Consider the following 17879-nt stretch of genomic DNA (forward strand, 5'->3'; position numbering starts at 1 on the left):
GAGGGGCCCTGAGGGGAGGGGGCGGTGCAGGGGCTGTCCCGGGGGGAGAGAAGGCAAACGTGAGGGGAAACGGGTGCGAAATGCGGAGTATGTCCAGATTAGCTTAGCTAGGGATGTTCTTTGATGGCGATCTTTGCTGATAGGCTCGAAAACACACAGAGAATGAGCCTCAATGGGTGGAATCATCCTGGCCATCCCTTAGGGGCATCCGGGAATAACGAGCCCTAAGGATGCAGTGAATCGAGATGCTGATGGGTGTCTGTGGGTACCTTGCCACCTTGGCAAAATAACTCAAGGTCCACTTATTAGGTTGGACTGAGTGATCTCAGAGGTGTTTTCCATCCTGATTGACTCTGTGATCCTGTTGAGCCTGGAGAGGATAAGCTTTGGGGCGACCTAATTGTGGCTTTTCAGTGCCTGGAGGGAGCCTGCAGGAAACATGGAGAGAGGCTGCTGTGGTGGGAAACGGTGCTCTGTGGATTTGCAGGCAGCTCCACTGTGCCTGTGAGGGTGTTTCCCACTGGCTGAATCCCACCTGGAACGGTGGTGATTCACTTCTGTCTCCAGGGAATGGCTGGAACTCCAGGTGACACCCAATGTGGCTGCAAGGCTTTGCTTCAAGGTGAAAGGAGCAGGACACTTGAGGCAAAAGCTCGTTCAAGTTAAGAGGATTTGGTCACTTTCGGCCAAAGAATTTCGATTTCTGTACCTGAAGTGAAGTGTGAAGTGTAACCTTTGTTCTGTGCAGCTGGGGCTGGAGATTAAAGCAGAATTGCTGGAGAATTTGGTTGAATTCACCATGAGTAACAGGTTATGTCTTTCCCTCAGAAAGATGGAGCTGTCTTCTGGAAAACTTGCCAAGTTTGCTGATGGTTGCGCTGTTGTTCAGGTAAGAAAAAATAAGTAGTGAAAAGTCGTGCAACTTCAAATTTTCTGCATCTTACAAGTCATTGTTAGGGTATCAGAGCCTGTTAGATGTGGGATACAGAGACTGAAGGAGCAACTTAATCCCTAATGAAAAGACAGTTGTGTTTTATAGGAAAAAATTATGTTTGAAAAGCAAAAATATTGGCATGAAGGGTGGATTTATGGGGTTGTGTCCTGCAAAGAATAATTGTTTTTCATAAATTAGTTTGTGAATAAGTTTAGAACATCAGGGGTTATTTTATTTGCAGGTAACTTCAGGTTTTTTATCTTTTTTTTTTTTTTCTTCAACCCAGCTGGGTGACACAGCAGTGATGGTCACAGCAGTCAGCAAAACCAAGCCTGCTCCGTCTCAGTTTATGCCATTAGTGGTAAGTACTTACCAAAACATTAGGTTTGTGATCTTTTGTGGAAGATTTAGCAGCGGAATCCTTAAATGGAGGAGTTCAGGGCGCTGGGGGGAGTGAGGAATGCACTGCAATGACAGACCCTGGAGTTCATGATAAAATGTCTGGATGTGTAGGATCATTCTCTGTGGATGAGGGGTGAGCCCTGGAGCTTGTGTGCCTTGACCTTGTGAACTTTGCCACGACATCCAAGCCCAGATATTCTGTTTTAGTTGGTTTAGGAGGCTCAAAAGGCTTGTGATTATTAAGGATTTGAACTACGGGGTTGGGGTTGGAACCGGATCATCCTTAAGGTTCTTTCCAGCCCAAGCCATTCTGTGATTCCATGATTGATATTCCACCTTCAGGGAAGCAACAGTGAGTCCCTCAGGGATCTACCCTGGAACAGAGCCTGTTTCATACATGTCACCTGAATTCTGGGTCGACTTTGCTCTGAGCAAGGGATTGGATTATAAAATACATATAAAATATAATTGTGTTATAAATTATATATAAGGTGTCTCTTCTGAGTGCTTGGGTGGCTCTGCAGTGAGTATCAGTTGTCTGCAGGAATGTGTTCTGTTTTTCCAAGGTTGACTATCGACAGAAAGCTGCTGCAGCAGGAAGAATCCCTACAAACTACCTGAGAAGAGAGCTCGGCTCCACAGATAAAGAAATTCTTACAAGCAGAGTCATAGGTAGGCTGAAACCTTTCAGTCACAATGTCTTTTAAATATTTTGAGATGTTCTCACGAGTGTTTGGAAATGCAGTCGTTTAGAACTGCTGTTTGCAGAGTTGGGTTTCTGTGGTAATGTCAGGAAATAAAGCTGTACTTGCTTGTTTGTCAGTCCTGATTGGAATTTTAGGGTTGTATACATCATGCTAAATTTCTTTCTGGGTTCTCTGCCTTTTTTTGGGGGTGTTTCATTTAAATAATTTGATCAGGTTATTGCAAGACAAATTGAATATTAACTACTGGAAACCAGCTGCTTCTTAGACTTTGGTTATTTCTTCTGCAGATCGATCAATCAGACCTCTCTTCCCAGGAGGATACTTTTATGATACACAGGTGGGTCATGTTACCTCCAAAATGGAGAGCTGGGGCATGGACAATGAAAATTTCACATGACACAGGCACTGCTTTAAGAAAAATGATTTTGATTAATATCCAGGGAGGGTTTACACTTGGCAAACCATTCTAATAGTGTAATGCTGCTTTTTTACTTTGTCATTAAGGGATTTTTGTTACATCCTATTTTCCAAATTTTGTTGTCCAGATAGAAGAAAACAATTGAAATCTCCTCTGTAAAACAGAGGCAAGGAAGGCCAGTGGTAGATGTTTGATATATGGCACAATATTATACGTTAGTGGGGTTTTTGTCAGCTTTCTGCTTTAAATACCTGCACAAATTTCCATTTGCAGTCTGGGCTTGTGTGGATATGTGGAATGTTCTGTTTTACTGTCCTTAGCTTTGTGTTGACAGCTCATAAAAAAATGTGTAGGTCACAATTATTCATTGTCTTTTATCTTATGCCAGATCCTTTGTAATCTTTTAGCAGTAGATGGTGTCAATGATCCTGATATTCTGGCCATTAATGGAGGTAAGAGGGCTGGGAGGAATCACTGCTTGTGTGGGATTTCACCGGATCCACTTTTCCTAATCCACATTTTTATGTCTCATTTTAGCTTCTGCAGCACTTGCACTGTCTGATATCCCCTGGAATGGTCCTATTGGTAAGTGAATACCTTGAAATTAGGGATGATTTGAATGTAATGAGAGACCTAGACCACACTTCCTGCTTTAGTTTTTTTAAAGAGAAGCTGAATCTAAATGTTGAATTCCAAGCACTAAAAATAATTTTACAATGGATAGGATTATTGCACTTAAAAGGATTATTTTTCCTGGACTAAATAAATTTTTGGAAAGGTTTATAATGCAGAAATAGTGGAGTATAGAGACCAATAAATTATTTTCTTCTTAATAGTAGCTTAGTCTTGAAAAGCATTGTTTTGAAAATAGCTGGATAAGAATACTTTTTCTCCAGGAACTCAAGAAGAGATTATTTTAGTTATGCATATTTTTTTGGAAAAGAAATGACCCAACCAGGAACAAATATTTAACTGTACTTTCCTGTCACCTGCCTTTTTTTTTTTTTCTAGAAAACATGTGCTGAAATGACTAAAAAAAGCCCAGTAGACTCACAGCATTGTGTGTATAATACTTGGCATTGTCTTCACCCAGAAATACTACCCAAAAGTAATTCAAAACCAGATAATTTTGTCTTCCACAGTTGTCCTTAATATACACTCAACGTGCTGATATTTTAAAATTAACGTACAGCTTTAATTATTGCTGCTAGATCTATAAATTTCCAAGTAAGATGATGCCTCGAGGAACTTCCTCATTAGAACAATAATTTCCTGGGGTTTTTCCTTGTAGGTGCAGTGAGGGTGGGGCTGGTGGATGGGGAGACTGTTATCAACCCCACTCGAAAGCAGATGGCTTCCAGTGCTTTGAATTTGGTTGTCGCTGGAGCTCCACAGAGCCAAGTTGGTAAGTGTTGGGTTCATTTTGATCCATTGAGGGCTTGAAAATCAAATAGGTGCCTCTTCAAATATTCCTAATGCTTGAAACTTGTGTTTTGGCACGACAGAAACAACCAAATTCCCGCAGTTTGGTGTTAATCTGGATTTCCTTAGTCGAGCTAAGCTGCTCTCAAACCACAAACCAGCAAATTACCAAATTTTTTACCCTTTCCTTTGGTAGTTATGCTGGAAGCAACAGCTGAGAACATCTTGCAGCAGGACTTCTGCCACGCCATCAAGGTGGGGGTGAAGCACACCCAGCACATCATCCAGGGCATCCAGCAGCTGGTGAAGGAGCGCGGCGTGGCCAAGAGAACCGTGCAGAAGCTGTTCGGGGCTCCCGAGGAGGTCGTGGAGTGTGCCAAGAAGTAAGCTCAGAGCAGATCATGCAGATCTAGCTGGGCCTGGGAATGTTTGTAAATGTGGTGCTTTCGTGCTTCTAATGAAAGCAAATATTTAGTCTTCCAAAAAAACCCCCTCAATTATATAAAGGATTTTTAAGCTGTGTTTTTAAAACTTTTCTCTTTTCTTTGTGCAGACTTGCTTCTAACAAGATCTATGCAGTGTTCACAGATTCTAGCCACGACAAAGTAAGTGCTCCAGGCATTATATCATTATTTTTTAATAACTATCACAGTTCAATCAGTAAGATCTAGTTCTTTAAGCTGCTGTTAATATAAACTCCTCTCCTTCCTTGCATATATTTGCAACAGTAATAATAAATCGTTCTGTCAGTGGTTATCTACCAGAATATTTATTTGCAGTGTGTGGAGATGGAGACTCCCTTTTTAAAAGGAGGGGAAGTAGGTACAGGATACTGCTGGGAGATTGGGCACAAGAGGGAAGTTTTTCACAAGGAGAACCATCAGCCATTGGAATAATCTCCCCAGGGAAGTGGTGGATTCCCCAGCATTTCAAGGGCAGGGTGCTGGGCTGTCTCAACTAGTCTGTGCCTTTGCCAGGAGAGGCTGCAACCCTTCCAAACCTGATCATTGATTTTTGAATATGCGTGACAGTCCTGGTTTTTATTCCTTGAATTCCACAAAACTTTAAACCCGACAAAACCCCAACGTGTGTTGTTGTTCTGCCCTGTAGAGTTAACTGGTTGCAAATCCTGTGTTCTAGATTTCAAGAGATGAAGCAATTAACAAAATCAGGCTGGAAACAGAAGAGCAGCTGAAAGGTATTTTCTGCCCTCTTAATATTTAGAGAGTGCTTAGATGGAATTAGCACTGCTCAAGAGTTACAGTAAAAAGGGCTGTAAAATCCGTGTTCCAACTTCAGATGCAATTTCTTTTTTTTATCCCCAGAAAAGTTCCCAGAGGCTGAGCCTTACGAAATCATGGAATCCTTCAATGTGGTTTCAAAGGATATTTTTAGAAATCTCGTTCTGAACGAATATAGAAGGTGAGCACTCAGTCAAACTCCTGCTGAATTAGTGTATCTGCCAGCTTTTAATCCAAGATGGGTTTCACTGATCTCATGTTTTCTCCCTGTTCCTTCAGGTGTGACGGGAGAGATTTGACTTCCCTCAGAGACATTAAATGTGAGGTGAACATGTTCAAAATGCTTCATGGATCAGCCTTATTTCAAAGGGGTCAGACACAGGTAGTGCCATTTAAACACCAGAAACTATAAATGACTTACCAAAAGCTGACAGATTTGTCTTTCATTTAAATGCCAAGTTTCTTTTTTTTTCCTCTCATGTAAATGTAATAAGTAGAAATGGTGTGTGGGTTGGGAAGTGGAGGAGAAATCCTTTAAAAGGAACTTCTACAGAACCTGAGCTAAAAAGGGAAATTGTACCCAAAGAATTGCATTAATGAGATATTTTTTTCTCTTCTTTGCCTAAAGTGTCAGCTCTTGGGTGGCTTGAATTAAGACTGTACTGGAGATTTGGTCTCCTGTGTTTTTCTAGCTCCTTTTCCGATAAGATTCAGCCATTGATCTGACTAATTGCACTTATTTTGGGTGGTAGTTGCAAACAGTGATTTACTTTTGAGTGTTGTTACCTGTTATCCCACTAAAAATAACACCCACTGCAGGTCTGTGTGGCTGCATCTGGCCCAGTCTCTTAAATAGCTCAGTTTTTTTTCTTTTAATTAGCAGATTAATAATACAGAATAATAATAAATGTCTGTGAAAAGGAGGAAGAAACTTTGTAGGAGTGGCTGGTGATGGCATCTTATTTGTTGCTGAAATTCCTTCTGCTTCTTCCTAAACAGTAAAAGTTGATTAAAAGGAGTTTATTTTTTTACTTTGGTTTATTTTTGTTGCAGGTGCTTTGTACAGTCACATTCGACTCCCTGGAATCGAGTGTCAAATCAGATCTCATCTCCACAGTGGTGAGGTAGGTACACCTTCTGGTGTTCTGGCAGGGGTAGGAAGAGGGGGAGCAGTTAAACACATGTGATAAAAGTCCCTTCAGCTTCACATAGATACAGTTTTTAGGACTGAAACGTGTGTTACATCAGACTTGGAAGTGGCCTGTTCTCGAGAGACCATGGCAGGTATTTTGTGTTAAGGGAATATTGAAACTGGAGAGTATTACAAGAAACATCCAGTCTGGTTTAGAAATTTTAAATATTTGTGTTCTCTTTTTAACAGAGCAAGGAAAATTTAATTTCTTACTGTAACTCTCTTGTGCTTTTAACACTTTTTATTGCTGAGGGCTGAAGTGAAGCTCCTTCCCTTCAAAGCTCCAGTTCAGTGATCTCATCCCACCACTGTGGGAGCTTTCACATTTTAATGTCTCAGCTCTACTTTACTTAAATTTTTTTGGCCTGGAGGTGCTTGTCCATATTCTGTAATTTTGGTAATTGTGGGTGATCAGCAAATGTATTGATCTGTAAGTTTTCCCTGGGTCCATTTGTGGGCAGAACAATGTAACCTTGAATTACCTGTTGTATGTAAGAAGTGTTTGGTTGCTCATTTTTTGACATGGTCTTGTTTTTAATTAATAGTGGCATAAAAGATAAAAACTTCATGCTGCATTATGAGGTGAGAGCTTTACTGTGTCACAGCTTTCTGCATGATTCACAGAAGGGCTTCATGGCTTGCTTTTAAATTGATCACTTCCAAGGATATAAATTATCTCCAGCTTTGCTAAAATGTATTTATTTTAATTCATGTGTGAATTGATCAGAAGAGAAGTGCTGGTTTCCTAAAAAGCACTGGGTAATTTGTAATATTAAAAAGGCTGTATAAGTTGGAATAACTTAACATTAGGTGAGCTCCTTAAGAGCAGGTTGTTGCCAAAATCAGGATGAACCTGCACTGTGGTTTTTGATGAATTCTATTAATGTGCTCAGCTGGCATGGTAAATAAGTGCTTTTACATCTTGGATCTCTCTCAGCCTTTGGAACTCGCCCAGAGTGTTTCCTACAGGCATATCTTGTTCCATTATCTGTAGGACAGAAATAACACTCCTGCTATGTTGTTTGACAAGTTTATTTGAAGGGAGCTTGTCATGTTGTTTCTCAGCTCCCTCGCTACTGCTTTTATTCCCCTTTGTTCTGTGGCAGTAAAACATTTACCAAACATTGCCTGGACTGATCCAGGCTTGCAAACTAAGTGACTGATAAAAGTCAGCTGGTGATTTGATTCATTTTTTTTTTTTCATTTGTTTTTACCTTGAGATGCCCCAAAACTTTCAAAGGCTTTTTTTTCCAAGCGTGTGTTTAAAAACACGGGTTAATTTTCTGCACACACGTTTTTTTACTTCCCAGTTTCCACCTTATGCCACCAACGAGATTGGCAAAGTCACTGGTATGAACAGAAGAGAGCTTGGACACGGTGAGTTCACGCCAGAAGAGTCCCATGCTGCAAGTTTTAATATTTCATCTGATTTTTATTTGTGGATCACTCAGTGTTCGGGGTTGTTTTTCAACAGGTGCGCTGGCAGAAAGAGCTTTGAAACCGGTTATTCCCCCGGATTTCCCGTTCACAATACGAGTTACTTCTGAAGTCTTAGAGTCTAATGGTATTGGGTTTTTATTTTTAAACTAGTGCCAAAGACTAAATTTGGTTCTTAACGGGTTAGAGGTGATAGATTTCAATATAAATGTTTTTAATAGCTCTGTTATTTGAAGGACTTAAAATAAGAAGCATGTGCGTGGTCATGAACAATGGACCTTTCCATTTGTATCAGTATGAGATGTAAACATAAATCATGAGTTTCATAAAATATTTGGGGGCGTTTTTATGCTACAGAGTGAGGAAAATAGCTTGTGTTGAGACCCATTTTTCACTGTTTAATCCCTTTTCCTGTGTCCCAACTCTGTAGGTTCCTCCTCCATGGCTTCTGCCTGCGGTGGAAGTTTGGCACTGATGGATGCAGGTACAAAATACGGCACTTTTAAGGATAAACTGCTTTGGGTCGTGTGTTTTAGGATCTAGAAATGACCAAAGGCTTCAAAAATGTGATTGTTTTGTGCTGCTCTCAGGAGTTCCAGTGTCCAGTGCAGTGGCAGGTGTAGCCATAGGTCTCATTACCAAATGCAGTCAGGAAAAGGGGGATATTGAGGATTATCGGCTGCTGACAGACATCCTGGTGAGTGTTACTGCTTCATCCTGTAAAATACCTCTTCTGACCTTCTTTTGTAACACTTTACCCAGTTAATTCTGAAATACTGCTGCTGGAAATATTAGTTTTCTGGTTTGTCTCTCAGACTCCTCCTTTATTTTGAAAAATCTCCAAGAAATGTCCAGTCACGTTTCTTGTATTTTGTGTAATTAGTTATTAGGCTTTCGTGAGCTTTCTTTTTCCAATAGATTTTGTCTTTGGGAGGAGGAGGTTAATATTTCTTGAATAATTTACTGAAAAACACGATATATTGGATGGAGAATAAGCATTTGGAGAGTTGCTGGGGAGGAAAAATGCACATTGTGATACAGCCACCAACAGCACAAAATCAACTCTGGTTCTGTTGTTCAGAAACTAGTCCACAAAAGCTCTTAATTTCTAAGGAGAGAAGGGAACAGGGTTAACCCTGCACAGCAAAATAAGGCTGAAGAAAAACCCAGAAGTAATTCCAAGGCCTCAGAACTATTTTATGACTTTTTGAAACACAGAGTGTACCTTTAGTGTAGTGAGACCTGGCACTGGGATCAAATCACTCCAGTTTGCTTTCTTCTCTCTGTGCTGGCAGGGAATTGAAGATTATTATGGAGATATGGATTTCAAGATGGCAGGTACTAATAAAGGAATAACTGCCCTGCAGGTATGGTAACACTGAATCTTCCTAAATCTGAGAAGGTGTTAAAAAAGCTATCCTGACATACTGATGTGACTTCATTCTTTCCCAAGGTTGATCTAAAACTGCCAGGAATACCAGTAAAAATTGTCATGGAAGCCATTCAGCAAGCCACAAGTAGGTCCATATTTGTATTTGCACCCATTTTATCATATGGAATGATAAATTGTATTAAATTCTAAGTTTTGTGAAAATAAGTAATAAACTAATCATTTTTTGTTCTCATTGTGGGGAAAAAAAACAAGCTGTTATCTTGATAAAACGGCTTTGGTTTAATAAACAAGATCCAAACTAACTCTGAAGTAACTTCAGGCCCATTTTTAAATGTTTCTTGAGCAGTGAGTTCTTAAAACTTCAGTACAAGTCTGTGTCACCTCAGGGAGTTTGTGGGTAAGGGATAATGCTATAAAAAGAACAGCAAACTTCTTCTCATTTCCCGTAAATCCAGCTTGTATTTCCCAGGGTAACTTACTGCTCTCTGTATTCTGACATGTGCAGCTCAAGTGTTCTTGAAGCACATGGAGAACTGAAGCCACGTGCTCTAATAAGGATCTAATTAGTTGGAAAATGTTCAACTTGATTGTGACAGTGAGATTTTAGTAAGAACAAGTAATTCCTACTCGGTGGTGCACCACTTCAAGCAGCTCAGCTGAAGTTCCAGGCCTGTGTATCAAAGCTGTTGCTCTTATCAGCAATCTGATTTATCTCAGGAATACCCCAAAATAAAAAGTATGTGGTGTTCTAGGTGCATAAATTCAATAACTGTGCTGTTGTGCTGCAGCTGAAATGTGCTCAGTCACCACGAGACATCCTCCACTTAGGCAGGAGGCAGGTTTTTATCAGGAGATATTTATCTAATTTATAGCAAAAACTGCATCAATTCATTCTAAGCTTGCACAGAATGATTGATTTCCTTCTCCTTCCCCTCCAGCTGCCAAGAGGGAGATTTTACATATCATGAACCAAACGCTGGCAAAGCCCAGACCCAACAGGAAAGAAAGTGGACCAGTTGTAGGTAATGTTGGTGGTGTGAATTCATATCTTTCATGATAACCTCTTTAACAATAAACTTCTTAAACCAGCTTTTTAAAATGAATTTTACGTGTTTCTGCCTCTGCCCTATGGGGTTATTTTTAATTTATGGGGGGTTTTTGGTTATTTTGGGGGCAGGGGTTATATTGCCATGTGGGGCAGCCCTGCACTATTTCCCTGTACACCAGAAAACAGGATTAAAGTGAAGCTTTGTGAAACTCCTGTACCCATTTTGATTTTCCATGTCAGCAGCAGTGTGGCTTGAGGTAATTTCCAGTCATCAAAGTCTATCCTGTGTCTTCATTTATCTCAGCTCTTGGATGTAATTACATCCATGTTCAGCAAATATTACAGGTAGCTATAGAAGACTAAAACCTGACTTAATGTGACCTATTTCTTGTGGTAGTTTTCAGGATGGCTCTGTTTAGCATTTCAAAGTCTCTTTAAATGTTCTTTCAGAAACTATCCACGTTCCATTATCAAAAAGATTAAGATTCCTCGGTCCTGGGGGTTATAATCTGAAAAAGCTTCAAGCACAGACCGGTGAGACATCCTTGATTCCTGTGATGATTTATCCCAGTGTGTTTCCCTTTGTTTCAGACTTGTATATTTAGGTACTCCAATGCTCAAAGTAAAAATGGGAAAAGGTTGATGTGTTTAGAGTAGCAGGGAAATGGGACTTGAAACTCTTAATGCTCTGCCAGCTTGATTAGTGCTGCTCAGGGGGTTGGGGTGGAGAAAAGGAGGAAAATTCCTATTTCCCTTTGGTGCAGTCCTTTGGGCAGAAAACTGCTCTGGAGGTGCAAGGAATTTTACCATTGTGGCTCCAAACCACTGTCATTTCCATCAGCTGTTGATGAAAGCTGTGGTTTTATTAAAAATCTCTGGGAAATTCATTCATGAAAACCCAAAATGCTTTCAAGAATTTTTTTTCCTACCCCGAAAGGACTACAAAAATAATTCTGTGTTCCTATGTGGACCACGAGTTTATCCAGGAAAATATCTGGAATGGGGTTGCACATAAAGCTGTTTAATGCCTAAATTAAAGATGACTTCAAGTGATTGAAACTCTGAGATCTTAAAGAGTCGGTGCAAAATCATTTTTCTCTCTCCAAGCCTTTTCTGACTGTGGGTTTGCTGCTTGCTGAAACGTTCCCCTAAACCCTCTCCTTAAATTTCCCTTTCTGAGGTGTGACTGTGAGTCAGCTGGATGAGGAGACCTACTCTGTGTTTGCCCCCACGCCCGGCGCCATGCACGAAGCGAGGGAGTTTATTGGGGAAATCTGCAAAGATGATGTAAGGACACACTTCTCAGACATCCTTTTTTGGGTTTTCAATTTGCTTTTGGGGGAATATTTTTGTCCTAATCTTTTCTTTTCTTTTTTTTTTTTTTCCCCCTCCTCTACAGCAAGAAGTTAATTTGGAATTTGGTGCGATTTATACAGCCACGATAACTGAAATAAGGTATAAAAACTGCTCTGGAGTAGAAGTAGAAATTAGTGAATTTACACAGATATGTAAATATGATGTGAAATAACTGATTTTTAAGCGTGCCACTTACGCAGGTGCCAACGTCACCAGCCTGATTTCTGGTGTTTCCTCTGCTGAAAATGTTTTGTGTCCTAATAAGGCTGTTTATTTCTGCTGCTTGTTTGGTTTCTAGAATGCCTCTACAAATTATAAAACCTCAAGCCTTTTTTCACCTTTGTATCTGAAAGAGGTGGTAGAGATTTCCTTTCCACTTAGTCCAATATTTGTCTTGTAAAATGGTACCTATTACTGAAATGTTGTGCCCTGAAATAGGAAATTTCCATCCACTTCTAATTAAGGAAAAATGAGCAGACGTGTCGTGGTTGCTGCGAGATTTTTAAGAAGGGGAGAGTAAAATTTTGTATATTAGTTTCCTAATGCTTGCTCTGGGGACAACATGCAAAGTGAAATACAGGCTTTTCTGGGTGCATTTTGAAGTAACTGTGCTGTTTTCTGCTGCAGGGATTCGGGAGTGATGGTAAAACTCTATCCAAACATGACACCAGTACTACTTCATAATTCACAGCTTGATCAAAGAAAGGTAATCATCCTTAGACAAGTATCAAATGGACACTTATATATTTGTTTTTTAACTTATTAGCACAGCTCTAACACTTTCCTGTTGTGCTAGAGTCCATTTCCAGGTTAAAATCTGTTAGATTAGCAGCACCCTTTCGTTTAACTCTGCTTACCCTGGACTTAGAGCTTCAAAAACTCAACTGCCACTGTCCTTTTGACAAGGCTTTTGTGCACATCACCAAGTTCTTTGGCTCTGTGTGACATTTAGAAACCTGTTGTTCCTAAGGTAGTGCTCAGCCACTGTGATTGTCTGGAATGGAGCACGGAGAATTCCTGAAAGAAAGAACTTTTAGCACTGACCTCACAAAATTAATCACTCTGATATTATTTTTTTTATTTTCCGAAAGATTAAACACCCCAGTGCCCTGGGATTGGAAGTTGGACAAGAAATTCAGGTAATTGTATTTTTTTAACTTTAAAGTGCTAATAAACTGCTGTTCATATTTTAGAATTCGAGTGAGGTTTTTTATTTTGCGTTAATGAAGAAAATACTTTGCCGTGTTGGATTCCCATTCTGTGCCGGTTAAAGGCCTGATCATCCCAATATAGATCTTGTTTAAGTGTCATGCTCTTGCTGTGTAGGCACCACGTTCTTTGACAGTCTGAAAAGTGGTTTGTTTTCTCACCAGGTGAAATACTTTGGCCGAGATCCCACTGACGGCAGGATGAGGCTGTCACGGAAAATCCTGCAGTCCCCGGCCACCACCACGCTGAAAACCCTGACTGACAAGAACAGCATCGTGCTGGGAGGGGCTGTTCCACAGACATCCTCCTCATCCCAGTGACAGGCAAGGCCTTAGGATCAGCAGGCTCAATCTGATTTTTACATGTTACACCTCCCCTTAGTGGTGTGCACACGCTGCTTGACATTTATGGGAAGCGTGTTGGAAGTTGGTTCAAACGCCTTCACGGTTCCAGGCATCCTAAACAGCCTGCTTCCTCCAAAACAAGCTTCTTTGTTCATCTGCAGCATCCTTTTTCTCTACCTTGCCACCATTTTTTTAAAGGGAAAAAAAAAAAAAGGCAGGGCAGAGGAAGAAATGAAAAATAAGCTGCTTTCTTGATGAAGTCAATTAGTGGAGTCGATCTCAGTCAATTAATGCAATGCCCAGAGCTCTCCCTTAGTTTTCCTGCATGTATTGGACTGTCAATACTTATGCCTGATTTTTTTCCCAAAACTTGTGTGGAGTTTTTTTGTCCTTAGAAAGCTGCTGGAAAAGGAAGGGGTCTCATCTTAAAATCAGGAGAAGTTACACGGTGAGACTGGCAAAGGGAAAGGCACAGGGCACCGGCGATAACTCGAGGAAGTCTTCTAGGAATGATTCACAGCAGCAGAAAAAATGAAAGTTCACTGAAGAAATGCTGTTTTTAAGAAATGTTTTTGCATCTCGTGCCTTGATGTCGGTTGGTTACAGAGTATTTTCTCTCTCTTTCAGGAAAAAAGGTGTGATGGCTCGTGGAAATAACAAGTGACCTTTTGCTAGAATCTGTTGATGCCCTGGCAAGAATCTGCAGGTGGATGGTAGTGAATCATATTTTTAAAATAGACACTATTTATGCTTAAAGGTGATGTAGAACTTCAAAGTCTTCAAATGGATTAAAAACCTTTAAAATAAAACCAGAAAGAAACAAAGCTCTTCTCTTGTGTAGCAAGGCTGAGATGAGAATGTGGAACTTTATAGACATTTCAGTGCTTAAGATTCCTCTCACTATCAAGTCCAAATAAAACTGTGGATCTGAGAAGCAAGAATGGCTTTTCAGAGTACAGGATTGAAATGTTGAGCAAAACATAAAGGCTTAGAAGCATCACCTTTAACATGATCGATGCTGTTTTAGATAAATACATCTGTGACTGTCATAGGGTTCAGACTTGCTAAAATATCTGAGCAGAAGGGGGGTTAAACAACCTGGCTGAAACACCATCAGTTATTATCTGGGTCTGTTAGGCAGTGAATTTTAAAATATATAATTAAAGCTATAAAATTAAAATACTTATTTTGGAATAAACAATGGATGTGATAAACCTTCCCCCTGAAACACTCTCATTAAGAGTGTTGGAATCCCTCTACTGATTATGTTCCATCAGTGGGTTCACTGATCTCTTTTAGACTTCAAAACATTTCCCAGGGGCTCAGGAGAACGACTCGTTTTTCTGCTGTGGGTACAGACTGTGAAAATCAAAGAGGGTCCTTCTGATGTTCACCAATCTGTATGCAGAACTCAGAAGAAAATCAGCTTCCCACCTGATGGCAAGTGGGCTCTGAACCTCCTGAAAGAAAAAAACAGAGCACTGGGGAGAGGAGAAATGTGATGTACAGTAAAAAAAAGATTCTTTTTTAATTATTATTTTAACTTAAAGTATTAAAGAAGAAAGAAATTACTGGTATACTTCTCTGTAGTTGTCTTTCATCATGTAAGATTGAAAAATTGGTTGGAAAGATGGAAAATATATTTCCTCAGCAATCTCTTCCTCTTTTTTGAGGAGTGTTTTCTGTTATTTCTTAATAAGAATTCAGATGTCATTTCTGACTGTGACAGTTGACTGCTATGTTGTTTGTTACATGTCCTGAATAGGGTTAATAAAATGATGTAGGTGATTGTTAAAGTCCCTGAACAGCAGCTCAGATGTTTCCATTTCTGATAACTCTTTTCAGAACCCGATCTCCCCCATTTAAGTGGTTTTGCGAGGTTTATTGTAGAATAAATTTCTGTAAGGCTCCTGTTGGTGCTGCTCCCAGTAAATCAGCTCCTGGAGCGCTGGGGATTGTCTTGTTTGTTGGATGATAAAGGAGGAAAAAAGACTTTCATGTTGCTGTGGCAGAACCTGTACAGTCAGCCTGGCTTTCTGCACCTGTAACAACCTCCAGGCCCTATGGGAAGGGGTGGGGAAAAAACACACTTGGGAATATCTGGGAGGAGCAGAGAGCAGCTGCTCCTACCTGAGGAGAGAAGCTCAATGGGAGCCAAGGACTGAGAAAGCGTGTGCTGGTCTGAGCCTTCCTGGAGGGAAGGCAGGGCTGGGATCAGACATCCCGGGTTCTCCCCGGAGCCGTCGGAAGCGCAGGTTGGACCGTGGCAGGAGGGATTGGGCTCTCAGGTGATATCAGCCATGAGCAGAAAGCAGGTGGGTTAATAGTGCTTGACAGAGCCAGCTCAGTCCTACTGCAGTAGCTGGTTTTTCGTGTTTGAAAAAGTGATTTATTTATTTTTTTTCTCCGCTGCTCCAGATAATTAGCTCCTGTAATGACCCATCTTAAATGGAGCCTTTGAAAGGAAGTGCCTTGGAAAAGAGAAGCTGGGCAGCAGGTCAGGAGGGCCACAAGTGCCTTTAATTGAAAGGAATTGCCTTGCAAAGTGAAGCTGAGCAGTTGCAGCATTACAGCAGGTCAGGAGGGCCACAAATGCCTTTATTTGACAGAGGCAACATTTTCACACGGGCACAAAGAGCTGGGGTATCTTTAAATGCCAGCAATAAATATTACAAGAACTATCAAAAGCATAAGAGCTGGCCTAATTGTACTTCTGGGATTCCATGCCAGAGGGAGTGGTGCAGTCTCTTAATATCACTGTGAGAAATTTTAAGTGATTTAGGAACGAGTTGTCTGTCTTGCTTCTCAAAACTAAAAAATGGGAGCTCCCTGTTGCTCGTGTTGTGGCAGTTGATGAGTTGCTCTGTCTGCAGCATGCCTAACACAACCTCTGTGTTTGATGAGGAGCAGAGAGCTCAACATCACTGCCTCCATGATGGTAATGGGGAGGGATGAGCTGCTGGCAGGTGCACCACCACGGTGGGAAATGCTGCCTTGCCTTCTGTGCATCTTACAGGGCAGACATTCAGATATCTTGCTTTCCTGGTCTTAAATCAGGTACATAAGAGCTCTTTTAGCATGTGTTGCGTGTCTTCTCCAGGCAAAGACCCCAGAATGGACTTGCTTGTTGTAGGTATGGATGACAGGTCACGCTGGGGCTCACAGTCCCCTGGATGCTGTGTAGTGCAAAGAGAAGCCCCACATCTGAGTGAATGCAATGCAGGTGTGTTCTGGAGTGATGTTTTTCCACAGAGGTCATTGATTTCATTGCTTGGAGGGATCATGGATTTATTTCACAGCTTAACAGGATAAATAGTTTTTCATGCCAATTCTGCCTGGTGTATCTTCTACTCCTTCTGTACCTGTTCACCACAATAGATAAGAATTATCTATGGCTGTTCACCACAATAGATAAGATCTGATAGGTGAGATAAGAATTTGCACACATGGAAGTCGTGCAGAGGGGAGGGAGAGTTTTCTGAGTGGCAGATGTCCTTAGGCAACAGTGTGCTGTGGCCAGTGGGGTTTTAGTTTCTTTTTGTATTTTCTTTTTATGGAGTTTTCACTAAGGCAGAAATATGCCCAATGTGTAAAACCTTGAGAGGATCAGTCTGTGTAATACAAAAAAGGCACTGATGCATAGAGGGTAAGAGTGGAACCCCACTGTAAACTGCTTAACGTGACTCTCGAATCATTGTTGGTGAAATTACTGGTGTAACGTGGTCTTTTGTATAGTTACAGACTTATTTATCCATAATGACGAAAATACCCTAAATTATGTTCATATACAGCTAAAGCTAAGTGTAATGATAGTTTCCTCAAAGGTGTATCTTAGAGCTGCCATCTTCTGCAAAGAAAATTCATGGTAAATCTTAGAGGCCTGTTACAATGAACATCGGCAAAAGCTGAGATTTAAATATTACATAGATACAAGTTTTCTAAATCTGCCTAAAGAATGTTTCTTTTAGGTATGGAAAAGTTGTACATAGTCACCCAGAGTGGCATATTTTGCTGTGAATTTTTTCTTTCTTTCCCTTCCTCTGGAACAAGATCGAACTTACAGCAGAGACATGCCAGTCTTGTAAATAAGAGCTATACCGGTGTAACTGCTTTCACCGTGAGGCAAGAGCCAGAGAAGTCTGGCTTCGTCTGGGAATGAGGCACACCCTGGCCTCAGGAGCACTCGCCCTGCCATCTCCCTTTCCTTTTGGAGCCTCAAAAGCTGGGTTCTGAGACACTTTCAAGCTTCTCCTCCTCCCCCAAGTCCCCACTGCTTCACGCAGCTTGACTTCTCGCATCACTTGTGCCCTTTTTCCCTGTTCCCACGTGAACACTGACATGTGATTTATTTTTTATTAGTAGCACAGAGGAGATGTGTAGCTGGTGTTTAGTGTGTAAAACTAAGATTTACGGACACCACGATGCCTGGCATGTGGTTTGTCTTAAATTGTAGTGTTTATAATGGATAATTAAGCATGTTTCTCTGATTTTTGAAGTTTCAGAGGACAGCTTCAACTTCAGTTTAGCTTTTGAGCTTTCTGGGGATCTACAGGGCATCTACAGAATGTATGTTACAGTGTGGCTGTTGCTGTAAGGAGATGCCACTGAATAACCTTTCTGCTGTTTTGTGATACGAGGAAGGACTTTTTTTTTTTCTAAAAATGAAACGCAATGTTTGTGTTTCGTGCGCCGTTTAAATTTATCGTGGCCGGGCTGTGGAGCTCGCCCGTCATTGTGTCACGGTTGTGGGTGGCACTTTCTGTGGCGTGGGGGGGG

General features: G+C 40.9%; 1 protein-coding gene across 3 annotated transcripts in view; it reads left to right on the forward strand.

Annotated features, from left to right (window-relative positions):
* The window catches only part of PNPT1 (polyribonucleotide nucleotidyltransferase 1), a 16141-nt gene extending 1228 nt beyond the window's left edge, over positions 1–14913 (forward strand). Inside the window, exons 1-29 of one of the 3 annotated variants that reach the window (XM_018077583.2) lie at positions 70–73; positions 829–889; positions 1221–1295; positions 1903–2008; positions 2331–2380; positions 2850–2913; positions 2999–3046; positions 3753–3866; positions 4080–4266; positions 4437–4488; positions 5024–5081; positions 5209–5305; positions 5404–5506; positions 6178–6248; positions 6862–6898; positions 7627–7693; positions 7791–7880; positions 8184–8237; positions 8344–8450; positions 9049–9120; positions 9207–9270; positions 10085–10168; positions 10645–10728; positions 11375–11481; positions 11594–11649; positions 12178–12256; positions 12642–12689; positions 12924–13082; positions 13731–14913. In XM_018077583.2, coding sequence (XP_017933072.1) covers positions 833–889; positions 1221–1295; positions 1903–2008; positions 2331–2380; positions 2850–2913; positions 2999–3046; positions 3753–3866; positions 4080–4266; positions 4437–4488; positions 5024–5081; positions 5209–5305; positions 5404–5506; positions 6178–6248; positions 6862–6898; positions 7627–7693; positions 7791–7880; positions 8184–8237; positions 8344–8450; positions 9049–9120; positions 9207–9270; positions 10085–10168; positions 10645–10728; positions 11375–11481; positions 11594–11649; positions 12178–12256; positions 12642–12689; positions 12924–13079 — 2187 coding nt within the window. In that variant the 5' untranslated portion in view covers positions 70–73; positions 829–832 and the 3' untranslated portion in view covers positions 13080–13082; positions 13731–14913. Of the gene's footprint in view, positions 1–69; positions 74–646; positions 662–828; positions 890–1220; positions 1296–1902; positions 2009–2330; positions 2381–2849; positions 2914–2998; positions 3047–3752; positions 3867–4079; positions 4267–4436; positions 4489–5023; positions 5082–5208; positions 5306–5403; positions 5507–6177; positions 6249–6861; positions 6899–7626; positions 7694–7790; positions 7881–8183; positions 8238–8343; positions 8451–9048; positions 9121–9206; positions 9271–10084; positions 10169–10644; positions 10729–11374; positions 11482–11593; positions 11650–12177; positions 12257–12641; positions 12690–12923; positions 13083–13730 lie in introns of those variants that run through there. The other 2 variants (XM_018077584.2, XM_018077581.2) reach the window with 2 other exon arrangements.
* Positions 14914–17879: the final 2966 nt, after the last annotated feature.

The sequence above is a fragment of the Manacus vitellinus genome, unplaced genomic scaffold (assembly GCF_001715985.3).
Source record: "Manacus vitellinus isolate BGI_N305 unplaced genomic scaffold, ASM171598v3 scaffold_38_pilon, whole genome shotgun sequence".
NCBI lineage: Eukaryota > Metazoa > Chordata > Aves > Passeriformes > Pipridae > Manacus > Manacus vitellinus.